Here is a 22,688-nt window from a genome sequence, read left to right on the forward strand (position 1 = left end):
TACTTCCACCCCCAAGAGGCTGTCCCTCTTTCCAGTAAAGAGTCTCTTGAGGACTTGGGGTGCCCAGCTCCAAGGGCACCACACTAAACAGCGCCCCCTAGAGTTCAACAATGCATATGCCTGCATCTAAACCCCTAATCCTTATTCCCGAGATTGCCTCTCAACCACTACTAAATCTGGCCTTGGAAAGATACCTTCTCCTCTTTTCACGCATCAAACTTGCTGCCTGCTTCTTAACCCTTCTGGCAGCACAGCCAGTTGGGGCTTATGTTCTGCATGTCCTGTCTCTGCCCTTCACCAAATTCCTCCACAGCAGTCTTCTGACATGCAGTTTATTCTTTGTGTACTTTGTCTATTCCCCCCCCACACGCAAAAAGACTGGGAGACCCTGGAGGGTAGGGACTAAGAATGTTGCTAGTGTTGAGATGAAGGGTATGTTTGTCAAGCTAGACTGAGTTCAAGCGCAGCCATGTGGCTTTGGACAAGTAACTTAACCTTCAGGAGTCTTAGGCTGCAACTATGGAAAGAGGACATGAGAGCCCTTCCCCCATGAGGCTAGAATAGAGGCCGAATGAGATGTTAGCTGAGCCCTCAGTGAATGGGGGTGTCTTTCTTCTATGTGTCCCCAGTGCCTGGTATATCACAGGTTTACTTATTTAACACTTATAGGTTTATTTCCATAACATATAAATATAGAGGGCCTGTTTGTCAAATAAACTATTCTTCAGTGCTTTTCAAACAGTTTACCTTCTGAGGAAGATGCTATTGTTTTATTATCCTCCCCCATTACACAGATGGGGAAACTGAGGCTCAGAGAAGTAAGTAGTCATCTCAAGATCATGCAGCTAAGAGAAGACAGGGCCAGGGTTTGCACCCAAGCTATCTGGGTCACAGTCACTGTCCTGTTGTACCCCCCTCTGCCTGATAGATTTAGTATCGAATTTTAAAATCAGTCTCCAGACAGCGTTCCAACTGGGATACTGAAGAACGAAGTCTACTTCTCCCCCAGAGAAAGAAGGCTGATGGGGGAGGAATGTCTCATCCATGCACTCATTCATCCAACAACTCCCAAGAAGGATTAGAGCCAGGAACCTGATTATTCCCACGACGACAGTGACTTTGGGCCTTTCTGAGTTTCAACCTTCCCAGCTGCAAAATGAGGACAAGGTGCTCTCAGTCCCACTCCCAGGCTGTGAGCCCTGAGGGTGAGTAAATATGAAGGGCAGTGGCTGGGCTGCTGCAGTTTTGATAGGTAGGGGAGGGGAGGCTAACGATGGGGAGGATTGGGCAGGAAGCAGGATTTGTGGTCTCGTCCGGGTGTGGCCATGACGAGGTCCTGCTCGACCTGGGTATCCCCGTGGGAGAAGCAGCACGTGGAAGCTTCAGGAAGGAGGGGAAAGCATTGCAGGCGAGGGAAGCAGCTTGCCCTGGCGGGGTGGTGTTGTGTGATCCACGTGGAGAAAGCCCAGTCCCACTGCTCATTACAACTGCCCTGCGAGGGAGGGCGGTTCCCATTCAGAGCAGGAAACAGAGAGCTGTCTCTCACCCAAGATGATTAGCTAACAAGATGGGGGCTGGAACCTGAGTCACCTCGCCGCCCTGCACACATACCACCGTCCACCCAGGCCAACACACAGCACTCCTTCCTGCCCATCCCACGGTGAAGCCTGTGGCTAGAGGACCCTAAGAGCCCGCCACTCTGGCTCTCTGTTTCCATTTTGTTGCCTTTGGGAGCCAGAAGGCTCCCCCTAACACACAGGAACAACCGCACCGCTCCTCTGTGAAGAGTGTGCGTGACCCCACCTCGTTCTCAGCACTGTTCCCAAGCTGGGCTGTGAAAACCCCTGGGCGGCCACGGCCTGTCTTCCAGGGCACCAGTGACACACAATGATTAGTGATTAAAATAATTTTTCGGTAAGAAAACTCCCATGGATATTCTTGGAGTCAAATGCAAAGCTTGTCCAAACATTTAATACAGAGCCTCGTCTTTAAAATGCTCTCAAGTTCTGAGTGAACCACTTTGCCAGCCCTCCACCACCCCCAACCCCTCCTTCCTTCATGGCACCGCTGGGCTCCAGCGAGTGAGTTTGAGAAGCCACTTTGTTCAGGAAACTCAGATTCCTGGCCCAACGTTCGAGGCCATTTGCCCACTTTTTTCTGCCTTCCCCTCCCATCACTCCTCCTCCCTCTTGTTTGCCTGCCACTTCCAGAACAAGCTGTTCTGTTTCACGTCCCTGCGCCTCTGCCCAGGCTGCTACCTCTGTCTAGGATACGCTGGCCCTTCTGCCTTTCAGTGCACTTGATGGCTTGTCAGCTCAGCTGGAAGCTCATCCTCCTCTATCCCCAGGGCTCCCTACCCCCAGCTCTGCTCAGAAAAACCCTCTGAATTACTGCTCTCTCTGGGTCAGGCCTCTAGTGCAGGGACCAGGTGTCCCAATGTCTGTTGCCATTCCAGGCACTTAGTAGGACCTCATGGTTCAGATGTCTCAAATGCAGACCCTCAAAAGCAGGACCAAACACACTCGGGTACAGGACATCCAGTGTTGCTTTCTATGTAGCCTGCAGGGGGCGGTATAGGCCCAGATCTGCCCTAGGCTCCCCCATGCTGCCTCAGTTAGCTCTAGATTTTCCCAGCCAGAAAACCTCTCCCAGGAGTTAAAGCACTGGACCCCAGGCAAGGAGTTACAGTCAGGTTCCACCCTCCCTGCCTCAAAGTCTCCTTAACATCACCATCCCCATGCTTCTTCCACATGGTAAGCCAGCGTCACCGCTAACCCTGGATTCAGTTGCTTCCAGATTTCATCCTCCCTCTTTCCCACCAGTTCTCAGCAACAGCCTCCACCCAGTCGGTGTCCAGGGCTCCTCTCCAACAAAAGGATCCTCCTTTAATAGTTTGGGGTCCCCCAGTGCTCATCTCTCTAAAATTCTATCTCCTGAGAGTGCCCCCAGTCCACTGGGCTCCACCCCCTTGCTCACCCCACAGGATAACATTCCTGTTACCTTGGTAGCAGACACTTTGCAGGTGGGTAGGGGGAATGAATGGACTAGAGAAAGAAAGCAGTGGCTTCACGACACTATCAGAGGCTTGGGAGGTGGTTGGTGGGCAAACTGGCGCAAGGCCTGGGGAGGGGCAGCCAGGGGCTCCGACCCACCCCCATGGCTGCCATTGGCCATGTATCCCCAGCCTCAAGGAGAAAAAGACAGAGTAGAAGGGGACATCTTCCTGGAAAGGCGAGTTTTCTTCATGGGGGAGGGGGAAACACCCCCAACCCCATCGTCCCCCTCACACGAGAATAGGACCCCTGGACAGCCCAGGCTTGGCAGGGGACAGGGCCAGGACTGTGTATACTGGGGCCCACGTTGCTCCCCTCCAGGGAGCCTGGGGCACAGAAAGAGGGAACAGCTCACCCAGCGAGTGGTATGGACAGTGCCACAGGCAGTGGGAGGGCGGCTCGGTGCCAGTGTCCTGAGCTCCAGGGGTTGGTGGCAGCAGGGGCTGGAAGGGCCCTACTCCAGCCCCTGGGGACCTGGCTGTCCCAGATGCCACAGCCGGGAATTGTGTCAGGCACTTGCGTAAGAGCCTTCTATATTTCCATAAAGTCATAATTACTGATGCCTGCCACGAGCCTTAGCTCATTAGAGTGGTATCTGCCCCTGGGGCCCTGGGGTGGGCTGGCAGGGGCAGGTCGAGGAGACTGGGCAAGGCCGGGCCACGCTTGGTGAGCTCTGCAGCCCCGGTCCCACACAGCCTTCTGCCTCTCCCCAGTTTGGAGGTGAGAACCCAGGCTTAGACTCTCCTACCCTGGGGGATCAATTCTAAAGCTAGGAGGAAAGGCCAGCTGCTCATATTTTCAGCTTGGGCTGTCCTTGGCAACCAACCCATGGGGGCAGAGGCCACAGTGGGAGGGACCTGAGTGGAAGGTTTTTCACGGGAGAAAAGAGGCCAGTCCGTATGGAAGGAGTAGCAACCCCTCACATCAGAGAATCTCAACCACTTAGTGGAGGGGCCCTGGGGGTCATTCAGACCAGAGGTTCTTAATCTTAGGGGAACTTAAATTCTTGAGGAACAGATAAATGCCCTGACTCTCCCCCAGAAAGTGCTTATCCTCCAAAATTTTTCACAACTTCAGGGAGTTCACGAACTCCCCGAAGCTCACCTGCAAGCTCAAGGTTAAGGATTCTTTAAAAAAAAAAAATAATAATAATAATAATAGCAATTTATCCTGCAAGTACTCTGTTCAGTTCTTTACATGTATTAACCCATCTAATCCTCAAAAGAATACTGACAGGTGTGCAATTATCGCTTCATTCTAACCCAACTTCCCATTTCAACCTAATGTGGTCCAGCTGCCCATCTAAAAAGAAGGAAGCCAAAATCCCTCCAGAGAACAGCTCTCTGCCCAACGTTGCAGAACAGAAAGAAAAGGGCAGATGGCCCATGTCCCACTGGCTCAGTTGGTTGGAGTGTCGTCCTGTACATCACAAAGTTATGGGTTCGATCCCCTGTCAGGGCACACACCTGGGTATTGGGTTCAATCCTAGATCGGAATGCACATAGGAGGCAATCGAATGATGTATCTCTCACATTGATGTTTCTCTCCCTCAAATCAATAAGCGTATCCTTGGGCTAGAATTTTTTTTAAGGGCAGACTGGGATGAGGATCAGGCTCGCTTAATATGCTGGGCACTGTGCCCCATGCAGATTTTGTCACCTGGTCTGTCCCTCTGTCCCTGGGCTCCTGAGGGCCCAGAGCCCACTCTCACCACACGCGGCTCTCCTAGTAAGAAGCACCCCAGTAGTTCTGTGTTGACTTCCGGTCTGAGTAGTTCTGAGAGTGTGGCTGCCACCCATCCCCCCGTGGCACCTTGCCTCTAGCTTCGCCCAGTCCTCACTGCAGCCCTGAATCTGAGCTGGGACAGTGTCCCTCCTTCTCCAGGAGAAGCTAGTCTGGCTGCGCCTGCCCTGTCCCCGAGCCACTGCAGCAGGAGTTGTTGGCGCTGAGACAATGACTCAGACTTTGTTCGTGAAAGACTTCTCCAAAACATTCCCAGAAAGGACATCCAGAGGTCATGGCATCCAGCCCCCCCAACCCCCACCTCCTCCTCACTTGCCCCATTTCAGGCTCCTGACGCCAGGATCAGATGGGTCCAGGCCCCACCAACATTCCCGGCTTTCCTTGCTCACTGGTACCATCCATTCCCTTAGGAATTCTTCCCCAGGTTTCAGCAGAATCTTTCTCTGGGTTGGCTCCCCCATGAAATAAGAGGCTCCAAACGAAGTGAGGGGAAAGAAGCTCTTTCTTCTCTCCACCTCAGGAAAAGCACTGGGAAGGGAAAAGTAGTCCAGAAGAAAGGAGGAAAAGAAGAAAATTAATTTTCCCTGCCTGTCTTCTCCTTCATTCTCCTAACAGTGAGGCAGCACTATGTCCGTTTTACTGATGAAGAAATCAAGATGCTAAAGGGTTTAATTACTCACCCAAGGTCACAGTTAATTAGTGACTATGCAGGGACTGGGTTCTAAGGAAGCCAGAGTGTCTGCTCTTTGGGAGAAACAGGGGGACCTCCCCCCAGGAGGTCTCCAAATGCAGAACCCATGGTTGCTCCAGCTCAGGATAGGTGGGGGACCTGATGACGCTGTCTGAGAGTGCTCTGAGCATTCTTACATCTCAGTTGCCCAGGGAGGGGATTTGGGGGTGACCTGGGCTGGGCAAGTGGGAAAAGAACAGCCCTCAGAGGAGATTGGGAGAAGGCTGGTAATGAGTGGGCCTTTGGAGAGACTCGTTTGAGGCCAGTTTCTATGGAAGCTCCTTTCAGGAAAGCTAGCGCCAGGGAGCCTGCAATTGTATTGGATGGATATGGAGGGAGAGGGGGCTAAGCCCCCACAACCATGTCTGCCCTTGTCCTACTTCTGCCATTGTCAAATAAATCTCTATTCTTGGACACAGTAACCTGAGTGGCGCCCCAGTGGTGAGCTCATCCTTGAGAGGACAGAGGCCGCGCGAAGGGCTGGGTGTATGGGCAGACACAGGGTTCAGCTTCTCCTCCAGGGCTGGCACAAAGGCACGACCTTCTTGAGTACACTGCCCCCCACCCCCATCTCATTACCCGCAGTAGATGAGGAGGAAAGAGACTTAGACCCAGAAGTCTCTCTACCCACACCCAGGAAAGGAGTCTCACAATCCCCTAACCTACCTCCCTTTCCTTGGACAGACCAAGGGGTGAAGCTTGACCTTTTGGTTAGGACAGGAGGCGAGGGAGGGGTACTTGGAGAAATGACAGGTGAGCAACATGCATTATAATAGCTACCTTCAGAAGAAGCAGACAGAGGACTCCTTGGAGGGCAAGAACCTGCTTCCCCCACCACCTTTCCTTACCCCCTGATCTAACTCCATTTGTGGTAGGATCTATAGGAGGGGGGAGGCATGTCTTGGAGAAGTTTAGAGGACCTTCGGTACAGGGAACTGAGGCCACATCTCCGCTCAAGTCCAGATAGTAAGACGTCCAGAAAGGGACACAGTTGCCTTGCTTTCCGTCCACAAAAGAGCAACTGTCAGGCCTGGCCTTTGATACATGAGGTTCAGTTGTCCCTCCTCTGCTTGAGGAAATCTCTACCTCTTAGTCCAGGGGTGTGCATGTTGGTAGAGAGTTTCTTTAGGGCAGAGAGACATGCACGTGTTGTAGCAGAAGGGTCCCCATTCTACCTCCACTTCGCCATCAGAAAGTCCTAATTTGGGTCCCACTTTCCGCTATCCTGCAGGTACAACCTATTCCTATTCCCCCAACCCCATACAGACTCTGGTGATCTTCCCAGACATCCCTCAACCTTGTCACGCCACCCATTCCGGGTTTTTCAGTGTAAAACTGCCCCCTCCACCTCTTTACCTTCCAAGCCCCGCCCCATCTCGTCGAACCCCTGAGGCCCCGCCCAGTTCGCCCTCAGAAGCAGCCAATAGCTGAGAACCTAATTTGCATAGAGGCTCGAGGGAGGAGCGGAGGAACGGGGGAGGGACAAGGCGACCTCCTAAATCAAAGTTGGGAGGCGAGGACTGGGCGGAGGGGGCTGCCGGGTGTGGGGCTGGGACCCGTGGGGGAGGGGGAGGAGGATGGGGGGCGGGCGCAGAGGACGGCGGAGACTGCCGGACACTGACAGCTCCGTAGCTCCCTCCCTCAGCTCAGTCCCGCGTCCCCACTTCCCTCCTTCCCTGGCTCGGAGCAGCATCCTCTGCAGACCCGCGGTCCTCACTTCCCGGGTCGTCCCGCTTCCGCCGCTCAGTGCAATTACTACCCCTCACCGGTCAAACCCGGAACTTTCTCCACCCGCTCCCGGGAGTGAGGGGTTGCTTTGTCTGGGCGGCTTTCTGCCGGGGTTCACTGGGGAGCAGTCTGCGGAGAAGGGCTTCAGGGTCCCAGAGAGACGCCGTCGCCCTCAGCCCGCCCCCCAGCGGGCCGGCCGTCGGGTCTCCGGACCTTCTCTTCCCCTCCACCCCAACAATGACCGAAATGAGCGAGAAGGAGAATGAACCTGATGACGCGGCCACCCACACACCCCCGGGGACCGTCTCTGTCCTCCAAGAAACCAAGGTAACTCGGGAGGCACGAGGCCTGGACCCCTGTCCGGTGCGCCCCCGGCCCGGGCGCCCTCCTCGCGGCGCGGTCGCCACTGTGGGCTTGGGTGCCCTGGGCTCACGGTATCAGGGCGGGCGTGATCGTTAAGGCTCCGCGCTGCCACCCGGGGGGAGTGGGTTCGCGACGACGGGCCACAAGGAACCCCCATCCTACAAGCACGACACGCCTTGCGCACTACCGCGACCCTCCAGGGAGGTTGTAACTGGGCTTTGTTGGAGGGAATCGGCGCAGCGAAGGCGGAGGTGGAGTGTATCCCTGTGTAGCGAGTGTGGGTCGGTGTACGCGCCCGTGTGTACGTGCGAGGCGCACCCCTCTGGTGTCCGCCAGGTCTCTGGGTGTAGCTCAGCCTGTCCCTCTCTCTCTGTGTCTCTCTGAAAATGTCTCTACAACCTGTTTGTCTCTGTCCTGGTATCTTTCTGCGTGCGTCCCTCCCGGGCTCTCTAGGCGTCTCCGCGTGTTTATCTCTGAGTCTCTTTGGCTGTCTCCCTCTGACCCGCCGCAGTCCTGCGTTCCCCGCTCCCAGCCAGGTTAAGCTGGGGTGCGGGAGGCCGCGGCCCAGGGGTGCGCAGCTTCCGAGTCCACGTTGGGGGCTGCGGCAGCGCAGGCCACCTCGGGCGGGGACTGGGGACTGCTGTTGCGGCTCCAGACCAGAAAGACAGGCAGCCCCACCCCCACCCCGGGAGCGGGACGGGAGTGGGGTGGAATGGGGAGGGTAAAAGCAAAAAGAGAAGTCATCGTAATTAATGAATGTCATAATTAACCCTAATTATGTATGATTGTTGCTCCTGCGGGAGTCACAATGAATAAATTATTCCCCAGTGAAGTCTGGCTGAGCCCAGATTCCTGCCGTTGAAGGGGATGAGGGAGAGAAGCCTCTCACATTCTACGAGCACCTCTCCCCCTGCCCCCCAACCCCAGTCTGCTCCTTCCCCAAGTTCTAAGTGCTCACAACTGACCCGCAAGAAGTTCTGCGGGAAGCAACCTGAGCCGGCCTGGGGATGTGGAGAGAAGAAACAGCTGTGTCAAGGGTGCTCCCTGCCCCCTCCCCAGACTACAGACCAAGGCCCCCTTCCCTCCCCCTTCCACCTGGTATTTTGTTTCCACCCTGCTCTTATTATCCAGATGAGGAGGGAGGCAACGGGAACTAGAAATGGATGGGGCCTTTGGCTCCCCTCACCTCGTATCCCTAGTTTAGCTATAGTTCTCTCCAATGCCCATCTTCTTCCTCATTCTGTCTTTGTCATCTCCCCAGGATAGAAGGGTGACTCAAGGTCAAGGTCGTCAGGGGAGTGACCAGGGGGAGATGAGTAGGGCCAGGGTGGAGTGTAGCTGAGGCAGCCCACGAGGCTTCTCATCCCTAAATCAGAGGGACTCAGTGGGTCTCCATGTCCAATTCTTCAGATATACACTTGACCTTCTCCTGACCCCTTCTGTGGACTCTCAGACCACAGAGTTAACTCTCCTTCAGACAGTCAAGTGTCTACTGGGGAAGGAAAGAGGTGCTGGGGTGGGAGGATATTGCTTGGAATATTTGGGACAGCTTCTTTCAAGCAGAGGGAACCCGGGCTGAGCCCATCTTGAGTTTCAAGGCCCTGAACTCAGTTGCCTCTAGTCACCCTGGACAGACAACCCCTCAGTGCTCCCAGGGGCTTAGGGGCCCCCCAGGCCCTGCCCTGCTTCCCACACCAAGGCCTGACAGTTCTGCTCCTTCCTGAAGAGCTCCCCACATGAGCATGCAGGAGAGAAAGCAGGCAGGCGCCCTCAGCAGTGCTGCCTCAGCAATCAGCAAGCTGCAAGCTCAGCTGTGTGGATACAGGGAGGTCTGGGCCTAGCAGGTGTGTACTGCCCTCCTCCCAGCCCAAGGGCCCTCTAATGCCGTCACCCCCAGGTCTGAACCATGGATGTCCCAGGAGCAGGGGAGCAGGGGGTGCACATCTGACCTGGCCCCTCTGTGCAGGGCCAGTCGGAGCCCTGCACCTTAGGTCCTCTCTCGGTACCTCCCCCTCCTGAAGGACTCATAATAGCAACAGGGTCAGGAGGGCAGAGGTGGGCAGAGGGAGAATGATTCAGGAGCCTCGCCAGCCTCCTTCCAGTCTCAAAGAGACTTCTGTCTCCAGGCTGTAGAAATGGGGGAGAGGGAAGGAAGAGGGGTCGTTGCTGCCCACCCAGCTCAGTTTGAAGCAGGTACAACAGAAGAGGCAGGTACAACTTCCCATCAGGCAGTGAAGCCAACATCCCAGGCTTATATATCAGTGTTTGGGGCCCAAATCCAGCCTTCTGCCCACCCTCAGGTTGGGTCTCACCCAGGCATCCAAGCTACTCAACGACCTTCCTCGTGTCATATCACCTTTGCTGGGTCCCCATCCCATATGACCACATAGGGCTTGCCATCACCTCTTCTGATGCCATCATTGGGAAGACTCCACCATGCCAGCTCTGCCATCTGAGTCAGCTTGTGCCAAGTCTGCCACCACTCACCGCCTCCGCCTTGGTGCCCTTAGGCACTGGTGGGAAGTGAGGAGGTACTGTGGAGAACTGAGGAAGGAGGGAACCATCTAGAATGCAGGGAAGTGGGAAGGAGGCGGGCAAGCCAGGTCCTGACTCTGGGAGGAGGTTTGGGCTTCAAGCCACACAAGCCCCTGGCACATTGGGATGGAATAGGATCCGGGTGGTACAGCTCCCCAGGGTACATGGAGACTTCTCCCCAAGGCAGGGAGTGGGTCCTGGAACAGTGGGTGCACCAAAAAGATAGCTGAAGGGGAGATGGGGAAAGATCATTTCTGGGAACTAGAAGTCCCAGGAACGGGAATGCCTGGCCAGGCTGAGCCAAAACGAGCTTTGCATAGCCAAGCCAGGTGTCTCTGGAGTGGGCAGGTATCAAGCAAGCCATTTGGCAGGGGTGTCCCCTTCCTGCCCTCCGGCCACAGCTCTTGACATCTGCCAGCCACAGCAGGTGGTATCTGGGGCCCACAGCGGAGCCAGAGAATCTCAGACAGAGTCGGGCTGCCCTGGTGCTGGAGAACATTTGGTTCCGGAGACCTCTGGAGCCCTGCAGTGGTGGCTCGTGGCACTGAGGCCAGGGTGCCACAGGAAAGGGCACAGGCCGGAGAGTGAGGAGTATTACATCCCGTGAGGGTTATTATGAAAATAATGGCTTGGGAACGGGACACAGGACTGATAGCTTAAAATATTTGAAGGACTGATGCGTGAGAGGGAGGAGCCATTTCTGGAGCTGAGCGGGGAACAGGAGCTGATAGGCAAAAGTTGCGGGTTTCAGCTCTGTAGAGGGAAGCGCTGCCCAGTGATTGCAGCTGCCCGAAGACGGACTGACCATCCCAAGAGAGGGCAGTCAGACAACCATTCTGTGGTGACGTGCATGACGACAAGGGAGGGACTGCTCTAGACAGCCAGTTTTCCAAGTCCCTTCTAACCCTGAATTTCATTATTAATCTGGTAACAAGCCTATGGAGCAACTGAGGGGCAGAGGTGAGGGCACAGAGCAGCAGGATGCTCCTGATAACGCGGGTTCAACAGCGAAAGCCACTGGTTCAAGTCCTGGCTCTGCCGCTTAGCAGCTTAGGACCCATGATGAGTAAGTGGCAACGCCTGTGAGCCTCAGTCCCTCATCTGAAAGGTGGGATCATTGTCACCACCGCCGAGGGCAGTGCCAGGGTTAATGAGGCGCGGCACATAAAGGGCTGGCTCACTTCCAGTCCGCTGACAATGACGGCCCCTAGTTACAAGTTCATGTTTTTGGTTCTGGGACCCAGGACCTTGCATTGCTCAGACAGCACATAGTCCTGCCTCCTTCCCCAAGGATGTGGGGAAACGGAGGCTCAGCGAGAGGAAGTGAAGTGACTTGCCTCTAGACAGCAGGGTCAGTGTTCTCCCTACCCCCCAGCACATCCTGCCAGAGACCTCGTGTGCTCTGTGTCCATGGCCCCGGGGCAGTGGTGGTTCACTCGCTCGCCCCTCTGGGTCTGTGAGAGCCCCCAGAGCCCTATTTGGTCCATAGAACACATTTGTGTTCTAATGATTGTCCCCCTGGCCCTCCACCTCTGCCCCAGTATTCAAGCATCTGGGGCCTGGGGCCCTGAATCTCACACACACAAAGAAGCCCACAGTGCTGTCCAGGAAGCTGCATTTGGAAGGAGTTAGGCGGCACAGTGTGCCAGACACCCCAGGGCTCTGGCTTCCCAGCTGGCACACTGGGCCTGCCTTGTGCCCAAACATCTCCCTCTCTGCTCCCCACTCTGTCTTGCTGCCTGCTGACCTCCCCAGGGCTAGAGGGGCCGCCACTTCCATCCTCTTGGCAGGGTTGCTAGACTGGGAACCATGGCACACAGGCTGCCTGGTGTGCCAGCTGGGAAGCCTGGCCAAGTATCCCTGTCTGAAGCCAGGCCTCTGGCACTCTTTTTCTGTTGCTGGTGGAAAGGAAAGAGCAGGGGTAAAGGGGGGTCTCAACAGGAGGGGAGTGGGGCAAGGATCCAGGTAGAGAGTTTTCTAGGCCTCACTCTGGGCAGACTCAAGAGTGGTGTGTTTGGGTGAGGGGTGGAAATACTGCTGACCTCACTGCAGAATCCACCCCGCACTCCAAAACACGGGCTACATTTAGAATTCCAGCCACCGGCTCATCAATTAATTATTAAACGCATGTTGACTGAGCACCTACTTTGTGTCGAGGCCCTGTGTCGGGATTTGGAGCAGCTGTCCCTGCTCTGAGCTCACAGTCTCTTGGGAAAGTGCAAAGTGAATGATAACAGAAACGTGGCTAGAGCTATAATGGAAGTCAGTACTGGGTGCCATGGGCCCCGGGGGTGGAGTGGGAGTGGGTTCCATGAAATGAAACGTGCAGAAGAGACAGCTTCCCAGAAGAGGAAGAGTCACTGGAAATCCTGAAGGAGAAATAGGGCAGAGAAGGGGACAAATTGAGTCAATAGCTTACAGACTTGAAATACGGATAAGCTGGAGTCCCCGGGGTTGAGCTGCAGGGGGAAGGCAGGGTCGGAAAGGCAGGTCTGGCGAAGTTGCAGAGACTCATGTCTGGGGGAGGGCCTTGGCTGAGTCCTGAGGGGCCATGAAACATTTTTAGCGGGGTCAGGGATACCCTCCCTGGCAGCTGTGTGGGGGGCAGGAGGAGGCGAGGGGTTGTGGCCCTGACTCAGACTTGGGGCGCTGGGCTGGGAACTGAGGCCAGGCTGTGCAGGTGAGGAGGCGATGATAGCAGGCGGGCTGAAGAGTGTTTGAGAGGGAAAATTCACCCTGAGGACGAGGGTCCAGGATGACCACTCCCCCACTGTTCAAGAACACAGGCGGAAAACTGGGGACATGACTCCCAAAGTATCTTATGTATTTTTATAAAAATGGAAAGGGAGGGATAAAGACCTCTCGTATGCACCCCACCCAGGGACCAAACCTGAAACCCAGGCATGTGCCCTGACTGGGAATCAAACCGGTGACTTTACTTATTTATCTTTAGAGAGGAAGGGAAGGAAAGGAGAGAAGTATCAATGTATGGTTGCTTCTCATGAGTCCTCTGCTGGGAACTGGCCCGCAACCCAGGCATGTGCCCTGATTGGGAATCGAACCGCAATCGTATGGTTCGCAGGCCCATGCTCAGTCCACTGAGCTACACCAGCCAGGACCCAAAGTACTTTTTTAAACTTGAGTAAAAGGTGTACTCCTACAATGAAACCTTGTGTAGCCATAAAAAAGAATGATGGAACTCTTTATGTATTGGTATGGAATGATTTTCAAGATTTACTATTAAGTAAAAAAAAAAGCAAGGCACAAGAAAAATAGTATACTACCATTTCTGCAATAAGAAAAGGAAATGGAACATCTCAAATTTATTTCTATTCAATTTCATGTAAAAGTTTCGATTCTTTTTGAAAGATTGGAACAGCCAACAATACTGAGCTGGCCGTACGGACTAACCTCAGTGAGCTGGGAGACCGGCAGCTGCTGGCCGGCTGTGCGGTTTGCCACGGTCCCCACTCCCCCTAATGATGCTCAGCCAGAACTCCTTTGCTCATGGAGGTTACTGTAGCATCTGGGATTGTGGCCCACTTTGCAGAGTTGCTCACCAACACTGATACCCTGGAGGGGAGCCAGCCCCCTCTCGGCCTTCTACTCACAGCCCCTCTTCCTCCCTCAGCTCCAGCGGTTCAAGCGCTCACTTTCTCTCAAGACCATCCTCCGGAGTAAAAGTGTAGAGAACTTCTTCCTTCGCTCGGGCTCTGAGCTCAAGTGCCCCACGGAGGTGCTGCTGACACCCCCGACCCCTGTGCCCACTCCCTCCACACCACTGGCATCCACAGATAGGGGCCTGCCCACCCCCACGCCCTCCCCATGCCCGGTCCCACGCCCCCTGGCATCACTCAAACCAGTGAGGCTGCACAGCTTCCAGGAACATGTCTTCAAGCGAGCCAGCCCCTGCGAGCTGTGCCACCAGCTGATCGTGGGTAGGTGCCTGAAGTGAGTGAGGTGATGGGCCAGGGTGGGTGCAGAGAGTGGGCCTGTGGAGCTTCCTGACATGCAGGCCTCCCAGCCCTGTGGCAAATGAGCACCGTTGGGGGAGCGTGGTTGCCTGGTGTTGCTGTGTTTACTGACAACTCAGCCTTCAGTGCCAGTCCACACCGTGGCTGCTCTAGGGATAGGAGCTAGTCCCCAAGGCTGGCGTGAGGACACCCAACCCCTGCTCTCTCCCTAACCTGCTTCTGCTGCTCATGGACCGTGGACATGTCCTCTCTTGACTAACCTCTCCTTCCAAACTCGAATTCTTCCCAGGAAACTCCAAGCAGGGCTTGCGGTGTAAGACATGCAAAGTCAGCGTCCACCTCTGGTGCTCTGAGGAGATCTCCCATCAGCAGTGCCCCGTCAAGACGGTGAGTGGGCACCCTGCAGAGACAACCAGTGGAGAGCTCCCGGGACTGGCCCGTGGGGCAGGAAGTGCTGGTTCCCCGTGTGCGGTGGTCCCTGGGCTTGGGGAAGGCCAGGTGCTCAGTGGACTGTGACATCCTCATGCCCTCTCTCTGCCCCTCCTTGCCACAGTCCTCCTCCTTCCGCCGCAACTTCAGCTCCCCGCTCCTGGTGCATGAGCCGCCACCAGCCTGTACCACAAGCAGAGAGTCCCCACCCACTGGTGAGTATCTCTCTGGTCCTGATCCCACTGTGGTGTGATGAGAAAGCCATGCCTCCCTCACAGGGACACCTGAGTCACACTGGCACTGCAGTTCTGGGCACTGCTACCACTTCCCTTCTCTGGATGCTGCCTGTCCCAAATGTAGAGTTCATTCATTCATTCAACTGTTGGTTCTTCAACAAAAATTTTATTGAGCACCTACTAAGTGCCAGACACCATGCTGGGCACTGGGGCACAGCACTGAAGAAGGTGAAGCTCATAGTCTATAAGGAAGCTAGATGTGAAATGGGTAACTATACCAATCATCAATTAATCACCATTCAGATGGATGCCTAAAACAAGGATAGGGATGAGAGAGAGGCTAGAACAGGCCCTGTCCTCGACCACTGGGGCCAGGAAAGCATCTGGGATGTCAAGGACGGGGAGCCAGTGCGCGGAGGCCCTGGAGAGGCTGCTGGGGCAGGGGTCGTGACCCGAGGCAGGACAGGGCTGAGGCCGAGGGAGAAGGAGTGAGAAGGTGAGACAGGACCCTGGGTGCAGGGCCTTGGGGTTCATTTTAGGATTGTTCTTCTGACCTTATTCTAAAGGCAATTTTTGTGTTTTTGTAAGAGCATTCTGGCTGCTGCAGGATTGAAGGGGCCAGAGTGGAAGCATGGAGAGTAGCTGGGAAGTCTCAATGACAGTCCAGGGAGTTCTGTAGCTCGGACTGGCCCGGTAGCAGTGGAGGCAGAGAGACGCGGATAGATCCCAGAAACATTTGGGAGGCAGGACTAAGTGATGGAGTGATGCAGGCAGTGAGGAGAGCGAGGGGTAGAGATGCCCCAGGTTTCTGCACGGGCTCCGCTGGAGGACATGGAGCTCTCTCTCCCTGTGATGAGGGAGAGCCGGTGAGGCAGCGGAGGGGAGACAGGGGCTCAGCCTTGGCCATGCTGAGCTGGAGCCGGTGGGGCAGCCAGGGCCGAGGTAGGGGGATCTGGGGCTGAGCGGGGCTGGCAGCTGGGTGCCCAGCCCTGAGGGTGGATCCTCGGCAGGAGCCAGCGGCAAGGTGGACCCCGTGTACGAGACGCTGCGCTACGGCACCTCCTTGGCGCTGATGAACCGATCCAGCTTCAGCAGCACCTCTGAGTCCCCCACACGGAGCCTGGTATGGTGGGCCTCAGTGGGGAACCTTGGGGGAAGGGTCTTTTGAAAGTGAAGGTCCAGGGGCTGAACCCTCCCCTCTCTGTCCCCAGAGTGAGCGGGACGAACTGACTGAGGATGGGGAAAGCAGCATCCGCAGCTCTGAGGAGGGACCTGGTGACAGTGGTGAGTAGGGGTCGGGACCGGGGGCAGGGAGGGGACACAGTGCGGCTGCTCCCTGCTGCCTCACACCCTGGCCTCCCCTGGCCTCCACAGTATTCACAGCTCCTGCGGAGACCGAGGGGTCAGGACCAGAGGAGAAGAGCCCTGGACCGCAGGTGGGGTGATGCTGGCAGGCCCCAGCAGGCCAGGCGGGAAAGGGGTGTCACTTACCCTTGTCACTGACCCATAGGTAGCTGAGAGCAGGTGAATGGGAGTACGACTTCTCCATCCTTTAACCCCCCCCCTCCGTCTGCAGGGATGGGCGGTGCTAGGGTGAGTGGGCACAGGAGGCAGGCGGTGCGACACCTCCCACGACTGACCCAGTGACTACTGTGCCCACTCCTGTTCTCCCCAAGGGTGGGCAGTTCCAGGGTGCAGCAGGCATCGGAGCATCTCCCTTCTCCAAGGGCCCAGTCCCCCTGGGGTGTGTGAGTGCCGCCAACAGGCGAGGCTGACTTCTCCCTGTCCTTGACCCGGGAGCCTTGTGTCCCACCCCCTAACCCCCAGGTAGCAAGGTCAGGTGCATGGGTGGGTGAGGAGGATGTCAGGCTCCCCTCGCCGACCCGAGGTCTTCCACAGCCACAGCCCCCCAGACCACCCCTGCGGAGGGACGCGGGGCCCATGTACTACTACGTGGCGCTCTACAAGTTCTTACCGCAGGAGAACAACGACCTGGCCCTGCAGTGAGTCTTCCTGGGGCCCAGCCCTTCCCCGCAGCGCTCCCCCCTCCCCCCCACCTCTGACTCCACCCTCAGGGCCCATCACTCCCAGCCCCTGGGATATGAGCGTGAGGCACCTTCAGGACGCTTCTCGCTTCTCCCGGAAGAGCTGAGGCCCGGAGAGAGGCAGAGCTGCCCAGAGCCCACGAGGGATTTGGTGCTGATGGCACGGCCCTGCCGCCTGCCCCAGCTCTGTCCTGGAGAATGTCTCCTGTCCCTGCAGCCACAGGTGTCCTCTTTCTGAGGGCATCAAGAGTCCCCCTTCAGCTGAGGGGGGCACGCCGGGGATCTGGGGGCCCGAGACTATTGGGATGTGGAGATGGTGAACCCCCCCTGCCCCACCTGCTGCCCTGGCTCTCTCCTCCCAGGCCTGGAGACCGGATCATGCTGGTGGATGACTCCAACGAAGACTGGTGGAAGGTGACTCGTGGGGTGGGAACTGGGGGGACCCTGGGAGGAATCTCACCAACCTCTGCCCTCAGTGTGCACTGCCCCACCCCCTCCTCAGGCCCGAAGACCACTTCTCCCCACCCTGCCACCGGCCCTCGCCAAGCCTAGGACCAACCCTCAATCCTTGCTCTTGCCTTGACCTCCGCTGCTTCAGCCCTGTCCCTCTGTCCATCTGATGCCCTTCCCATTGCGGAAGCCACCTGACTGGGGGGCTCGAATACAGGGAGCTGAGGATCTAGCACTGGCTCCCAGTGGGCACTGGGTCTAGAGAAAGCAGTGGGGGGTGGGGGGTGGCGGCACTGGTGCTCACGCCAGCCTCATCCCCAGGGCAAGATTGGCGACCGAGTTGGCTTCTTTCCAGCCAATTTTGTGCAGCGGGTGAGGCCAGGCGAGAATGTTTGGCGCTGCTGCCAACCCTTTTCTGGGAATAAGGAACAGGGCTACATGAGCCTCAAGGAGAACCAGGTAAGTGCCTGGCCACGCGGCCCAGTGCGACTGCCTCTAGTCCCCCCAGCTGGCATTTGGGGTTGGTGGCCACAAGCAGAGGCTTGAGTACATGAGAGACAACCTGGGAGCGGAGGAGCACCGGATTAGGAGTCTGGAGGCTTGGGTTTGAATGCTGATTGTGCTTCTGGCTTGTTACATAACTTTGACAAGTTCTTTTCCCTCTGTGATCTGGGAGTCGGGCCACGTTAGACCAGCCAATCTCAAGGGTCAGCCTCAAAGGGCTGCTCTGTGTCTGCTGATGTGCTGGTCTTGCCGCTGTATACTGTACCCTCATGGGATCTGCTCCCATCGCCCCAGCTGAGGTCTCCAATTACATCTGATGCTGGTTTCATCATTCCCTGGAGCCGGCCCCCCGGGAGCCATAGCAGGACTCGGGCCAGGGATGCAGGCAGGGCCAGGCCTCAGCTCCATGTCTCTCTGGCTCAGGTCTGTGTGGGCGTGGGCAGGAGCAAGGATGCTGATGGTTTCATCCGCGTCAGCAGCGGCAAGAAGCGGGGCCTGGTGCCAGCTGACGCCCTGACCGAGATCTGAGAGGAGCCAAGAGAACCCAGATGCCACCCCTGCCCATGCCTGGCCCTTGCTTCCGGTCCCAGCAGGGAAGCAGGCATCCGCACATATTTCTCCCCCCTCTGCCTTTTTTCTAGAGGCCACACACTATGGCTTGGGAGCCTTCTACACTGAGGAAGGTTTCATTTCTTGGTTCTCAGGGTGTCCCGAGAGACACGATCCTCTGGGACCTGGGGCTGGGGGAGGAGAAGGAAGCGGGTGGGAACGGGGAAGCCTCAGGCAGGCCTGGCAAGTGCGCGGGCGCCCCCAGTCCCATTGCAGCGCTGAGTTCAGCCCTGACAGGCGTTCTTGGGGGAGCTTCCCTGATGCTTCTTCCAGAAAGCCTTCCGTGACCACACCAGCTTTGCATGACTGGCCTTCTCTTCAGGCCCTGAAGACCACTCCTCCAGCCACCTGCCCTAGCCAACCCTCTGACCTTGCTCTTGCTTTGACCCCTGTCCCTACGGAGCCTCTACTTGGGTCTATGTGTGCGTGGCCATGCTGGCCCCCTGCAAGTGGGGCCTCAGGAAGGTGCCTTCCCTGGTCCGGAGGGGACTCAGGGCTGTGGGAGGGCCCTGAGTCCACCTCCCGGTCTCACTGCCTCTGTCACTCCATCAATTCTCAGGAAAGTTCCACAGGAATCTCTCCCATTACTTGAAACCTGGGTGGACAGAGGAGGGGAGAGCTCAGATCTGGGAGGGTGTGTGGCAAATCAGAAACTGTCCCCCTGAATAGAGCGGTCACCCCGGAGCAGCCTCACCCTACCCTTGCCCACTGGAAAAGGACACCCAAGAGCAACCCGAACACAGAAACCCGACTGAAGACAGAAACTAGCCCATGCTTGGTCAAAACACCCCCATTTCATCATCAGGACTCTAAAAGCCCCAAGAGTAGGACCGACCAGCTAGGGGAGCCTTCATAGGTGGCCCCAGGAACCCCGCCCTCAGGAGTGACCTCCAAATGGCCCTTCCTCACCCCTCTCTCTGAGCTCTTTGGGGGACAGGGCCACTGTTGCAGGGGTCCCTTTTCTGGCTGTACTTGCTGCCTTGCCCTGGACAGACAGCCCTGGGAGGAAGAGGGAGTGGGAGACAAGGAAGGTGGACCACTGTCTGGCCACCAGGAAAGGAGGGGAGGAGGCACCTTGGGGGAGGGGTGAGCACATGCAAAGAGAACCCCTCCCATGCAGGCTGCTTTTCTCTGGTGCGAACCTCCCTCTCCCCCCACCCCCAGCTCAGAGCCTCCTCTTGTGCCCTTGATCGTGCCAGCTGACACCAACCCCCCCATCCTGGGCACAGTCACGCTTTCCCATGCAGTGGGAGGAACATCATCTTACCCACTGGCCCCCACCCCTCTTCTCCCTCCCACCCGCGTAGAGGGAGACTCAAGCCACACTGCCCTGTTTGCTGCCATGAGCCCCCCTCAGCAATACCCCAGGGGCGGCCCAATGCCCACTGTACATAAGGCTGCATGATGGGTGTGCTGGGGCACTGCTGAGCCCCCAGACCCCCAATTAAATGTTTCTTGTCCCAACCGATCTGCTCTGTGTTATCTGCCTGGGATAGAGCAAGGGGCGGGGCGGGGTGGGGGCTTCGGGCACTGAGAGGGGACAGGCCTGAGGGTGGAAGAACGTGTTGGCCTCTGAAAGACTGTCACTGTCACGGAAGGGGTCCCCAAGCCTCCTCGCTCCCTTTCACTGGAGCAGCCTGAGACTCAGAATCTGGGAGGTGTTTGAGAGAAGGCTCTGGGGAAGGAAAGAAGAGAAGAACGTGGAAAGGACCTGAGTAAAGGAGGGACAAGGGTTTGGGGGACGCTGGAGGGAGGCAGTGTGGGGCTGCGGCCACTTTCTGGTTCCACGTGCACCTGCGTTGCGCAGGGGGCGGACGCACACCTCTGTGCACCAGGCTGGCTCCTTCCCACGCAGCAGTGCCCTCACAGGCCAGCGGGGTCCAGGGTCTGGGGGCTCGATACCCACCCGAGATCAGCCCCGCATCCGCAAACTCCCAACCCCGAAGCACAATCGTTGGCAGCAGGGACAGTCGGGGACAGAGGGGCCCTGAGATGACTCAATCTGCCCGTCATCCAGAGCGTGGCACAAAGCGGCCCGGACGGCGCCCCTCCCGCAGCAGTGCTTGCCGCCCACCTGCTCCGGGCAGCACCGCCTTCCTCCCCTCCGCCCGCCCAGTCCGCGTCAGCGTCACTCGGAGCACGTCCGTGCTATTTATAGGCGGAGGGGAGCCGCGAGCGAGCAAGAGGCGGGCTGTGGGGGTGCCAGGACAACGCGGTGCTGCGGCAGTTCAGTGGGCGGGACCGCTCCTCGGGATAGGCACGCACCAGGCTCTGCTTTCCGGTCCCCCGCGCCCAAGGCAAGGTAGGCCAGGTGGGACCAGGCCCTGAGCTTTCTTTGGGCCCCTCAGCCCATGGAAGGCCTTAGAGCTGGTGAGGAAGGAGAAGGAGGATGACCCCCTCTTCCCAGGACCCCTGATGGTGGGAGTGAAAAAAGGGGTCAGGGACCTGGTCCAAAAGCTTACAAAGGGGGAAACTCACATATACAGGCACTACTGTGTCCCAAAACCAACACAAGAATTTAATTTTATTTAATCTTTTCAATGACCCAGTGAGGAAAGTGCTGGTGTCCCTTTTCACAGGTAGAGAAAACAAGGCCCGGATATACCAGCTGGTAGAGATTATCCTGTTCAACCTTGCCCCTTTTATACATGAGGCCCAGATGGACAAGTAACTTGCCCAAGGTCATCCAGCAAAATAACGGTCCATCCAGGCTCAGATATATCTCTGGCAATTCAGCTCTTCTCCCACTGGACCCTGGGTCTTTCAGTGACTTAAACTAGCAAGATGGAAAGGGAGACACCCTGAGATCCTGGGCCAGGGGCTCTAGGGATCAAGCCCCTGCCCCAATAGAGACAAGTGAGAGCCTTCCGATGAAGCTTTCTGCACACGCCACTTGCGTCTGCCACCAGCCAGCAGCTGGCCGGGAACCCACCCCCTTCCCAGCCCATTTGCTGCACCGCTGAGCACAACAGCTTTTTCGGGTGGCTGAACCACTGACAGCCTGAGAGCTGGGAACAGCTGGTGCCCCCACTGGAGCCTCCGCCCGCCTCTGTGCCCACTCAGGGGTGGGGTTGGACCAGCAACACCATTGGCCTAAGGCAGAGGATGCCCAGGAACCTGCTGGTGGTGCCAACCCACATGTGCCCTCCATCGTCTGACCCACATGTGCCCTCCATCCTCCCACCTCAACCTGTGTTTAACTGTTGGGGATAAAGGTAACCTGGATGTAGGAGAGATGTGAAAAAGGGGGAGTCTGGGAGCCAGATACAGGAGACATAAAAGGGCAGAGAGATGGGTACCAGAAGTGGGGGAGGATGGAGTCACAGCCACAGCCCTCCCCGTGTTTGCTGGGAGGCAGCCTAGGTGGTCCCTCTCTTAGCATCGCAGAGAGCACAGGCAAGGGGCTCAGGGATCCTGTACTCCTTTTCCAGCTCGTGGCCATGCAGCAGCTGCTGTGCGCAATCCCTCTGCTGCAGCCCACCCCAAGTCACACCCACCCCAAGTCTGCAGGAGTCAAAGGTGGGTGCTCGTGTTCATGTGTTCATGCAATGCTGAGGTTCTGGAGAGTCGTTGGCCTCTCTGGGCCTCAGTGTCCTCCTTCAAACATGAAGCTGGACTTGCTCAGGGAGTCTTTTCCTGGGAGCCATGAACCCCTTTAAAGGGTATGCAAAATGACATAATGGGACCAGTTGTATGCTCTTGAGAGAATGGATGTATCTTTTCATAATTTCACAAGTTTCGCCTGACCATTGTGGCTCAATTGGTTGGGCATTGCCTAGCAAAGCAAAACCTTGTTGGTTTGATTCCAGGACAGAGCACATGCCTAGGTTGCAGGTTCTGTCCCTAGTTGGGGCACATGCAAGAGGCAACTGATGGGTGTTTCTCTGCCTCTCTTTCTCTCTCTTATGTCCTCTTTCTAAAAAGAAAATAAAATAGCCCTGGCTGGTGTAGCTCAGTGGATTGAGCAAGGCCTGTGAAGCTGAGGGTCGCCTGTTCGATTCCCAGTCGGGACACATGCCTGGGTTGCAGGCCAGGTCCCCAGTAGGGGACACATGAGAAGCAACCACACATTGATGTTTCTCTCCCACTCTTTCTCCTTCCCTTTCCCTTTCTCTAAAAATAAATAAAATACTAAAGAAAATAAAATAAAGGAAAACGAATTTCACAAGTTTCCAGACCTGGAAGAGACTTGGTGTAGGCAATCTCTTTGCTGGATGGAGAAAGGGGTTTGGTAGGGCCTTCCTAGGCACTGCCCTGGGAAGGAGTTGGAGGCCCATGGTGGAAGGAAG

At 56.7% G+C, this 22,688-nt stretch overlaps 1 protein-coding gene across 1 annotated transcript; it reads left to right on the forward strand.

The window, feature by feature from the left end:
- The first annotated feature begins 7,121 nt into the window (after nucleotides 1-7,121).
- On the forward strand, nucleotides 7,122-19,855 carry STAC2 (SH3 and cysteine rich domain 2). Its single transcript, XM_037140610.2, has 11 exons — nucleotides 7,122-7,581; nucleotides 13,784-14,090; nucleotides 14,416-14,513; nucleotides 14,680-14,770; nucleotides 15,802-15,914; nucleotides 16,003-16,075; nucleotides 16,166-16,227; nucleotides 16,691-16,794; nucleotides 17,199-17,250; nucleotides 17,608-17,745; nucleotides 18,214-19,855. The coding sequence occupies exons 1-11, from the start codon at nucleotides 7,492-7,494 to the stop codon at nucleotides 18,316-18,318; spliced, it is 1,233 nt and encodes a 410-aa protein (XP_036996505.1). The 5' UTR covers nucleotides 7,122-7,491; the 3' UTR covers nucleotides 18,319-19,855.
- Nucleotides 19,856-22,688: the final 2,833 nt, after the last annotated feature.

The sequence above is a fragment of the Artibeus jamaicensis genome, unplaced genomic scaffold (genome assembly GCF_021234435.1).
Source record: "Artibeus jamaicensis isolate MK-2021 breed Jamaican fruit bat unplaced genomic scaffold, CSHL_Jam_final contig_1998, whole genome shotgun sequence".
NCBI classification, from domain to species: domain Eukaryota; kingdom Metazoa; phylum Chordata; class Mammalia; order Chiroptera; family Phyllostomidae; genus Artibeus; species Artibeus jamaicensis.

Excerpts from the sequence above, each read along its gene's own strand:
- STAC2 (XM_037140610.2), top strand. The coding sequence starts at position 7,492 with ATGACCGAAATGAGCGAGAAGGAGAATGAACCTGATGACGCGGCCACC. Across the intron at positions 15,915-16,002 it reads AGTCCCCCACACGGAGCCTG|AGTGAGCGGGACGAACTGAC; the intron begins GTATGGTGGGCC and ends CTCTGTCCCCAG. Across the intron at positions 16,795-17,198 it reads AACAACGACCTGGCCCTGCA|GCCTGGAGACCGGATCATGC; the intron begins GTGAGTCTTCCT and ends CTCTCCTCCCAG.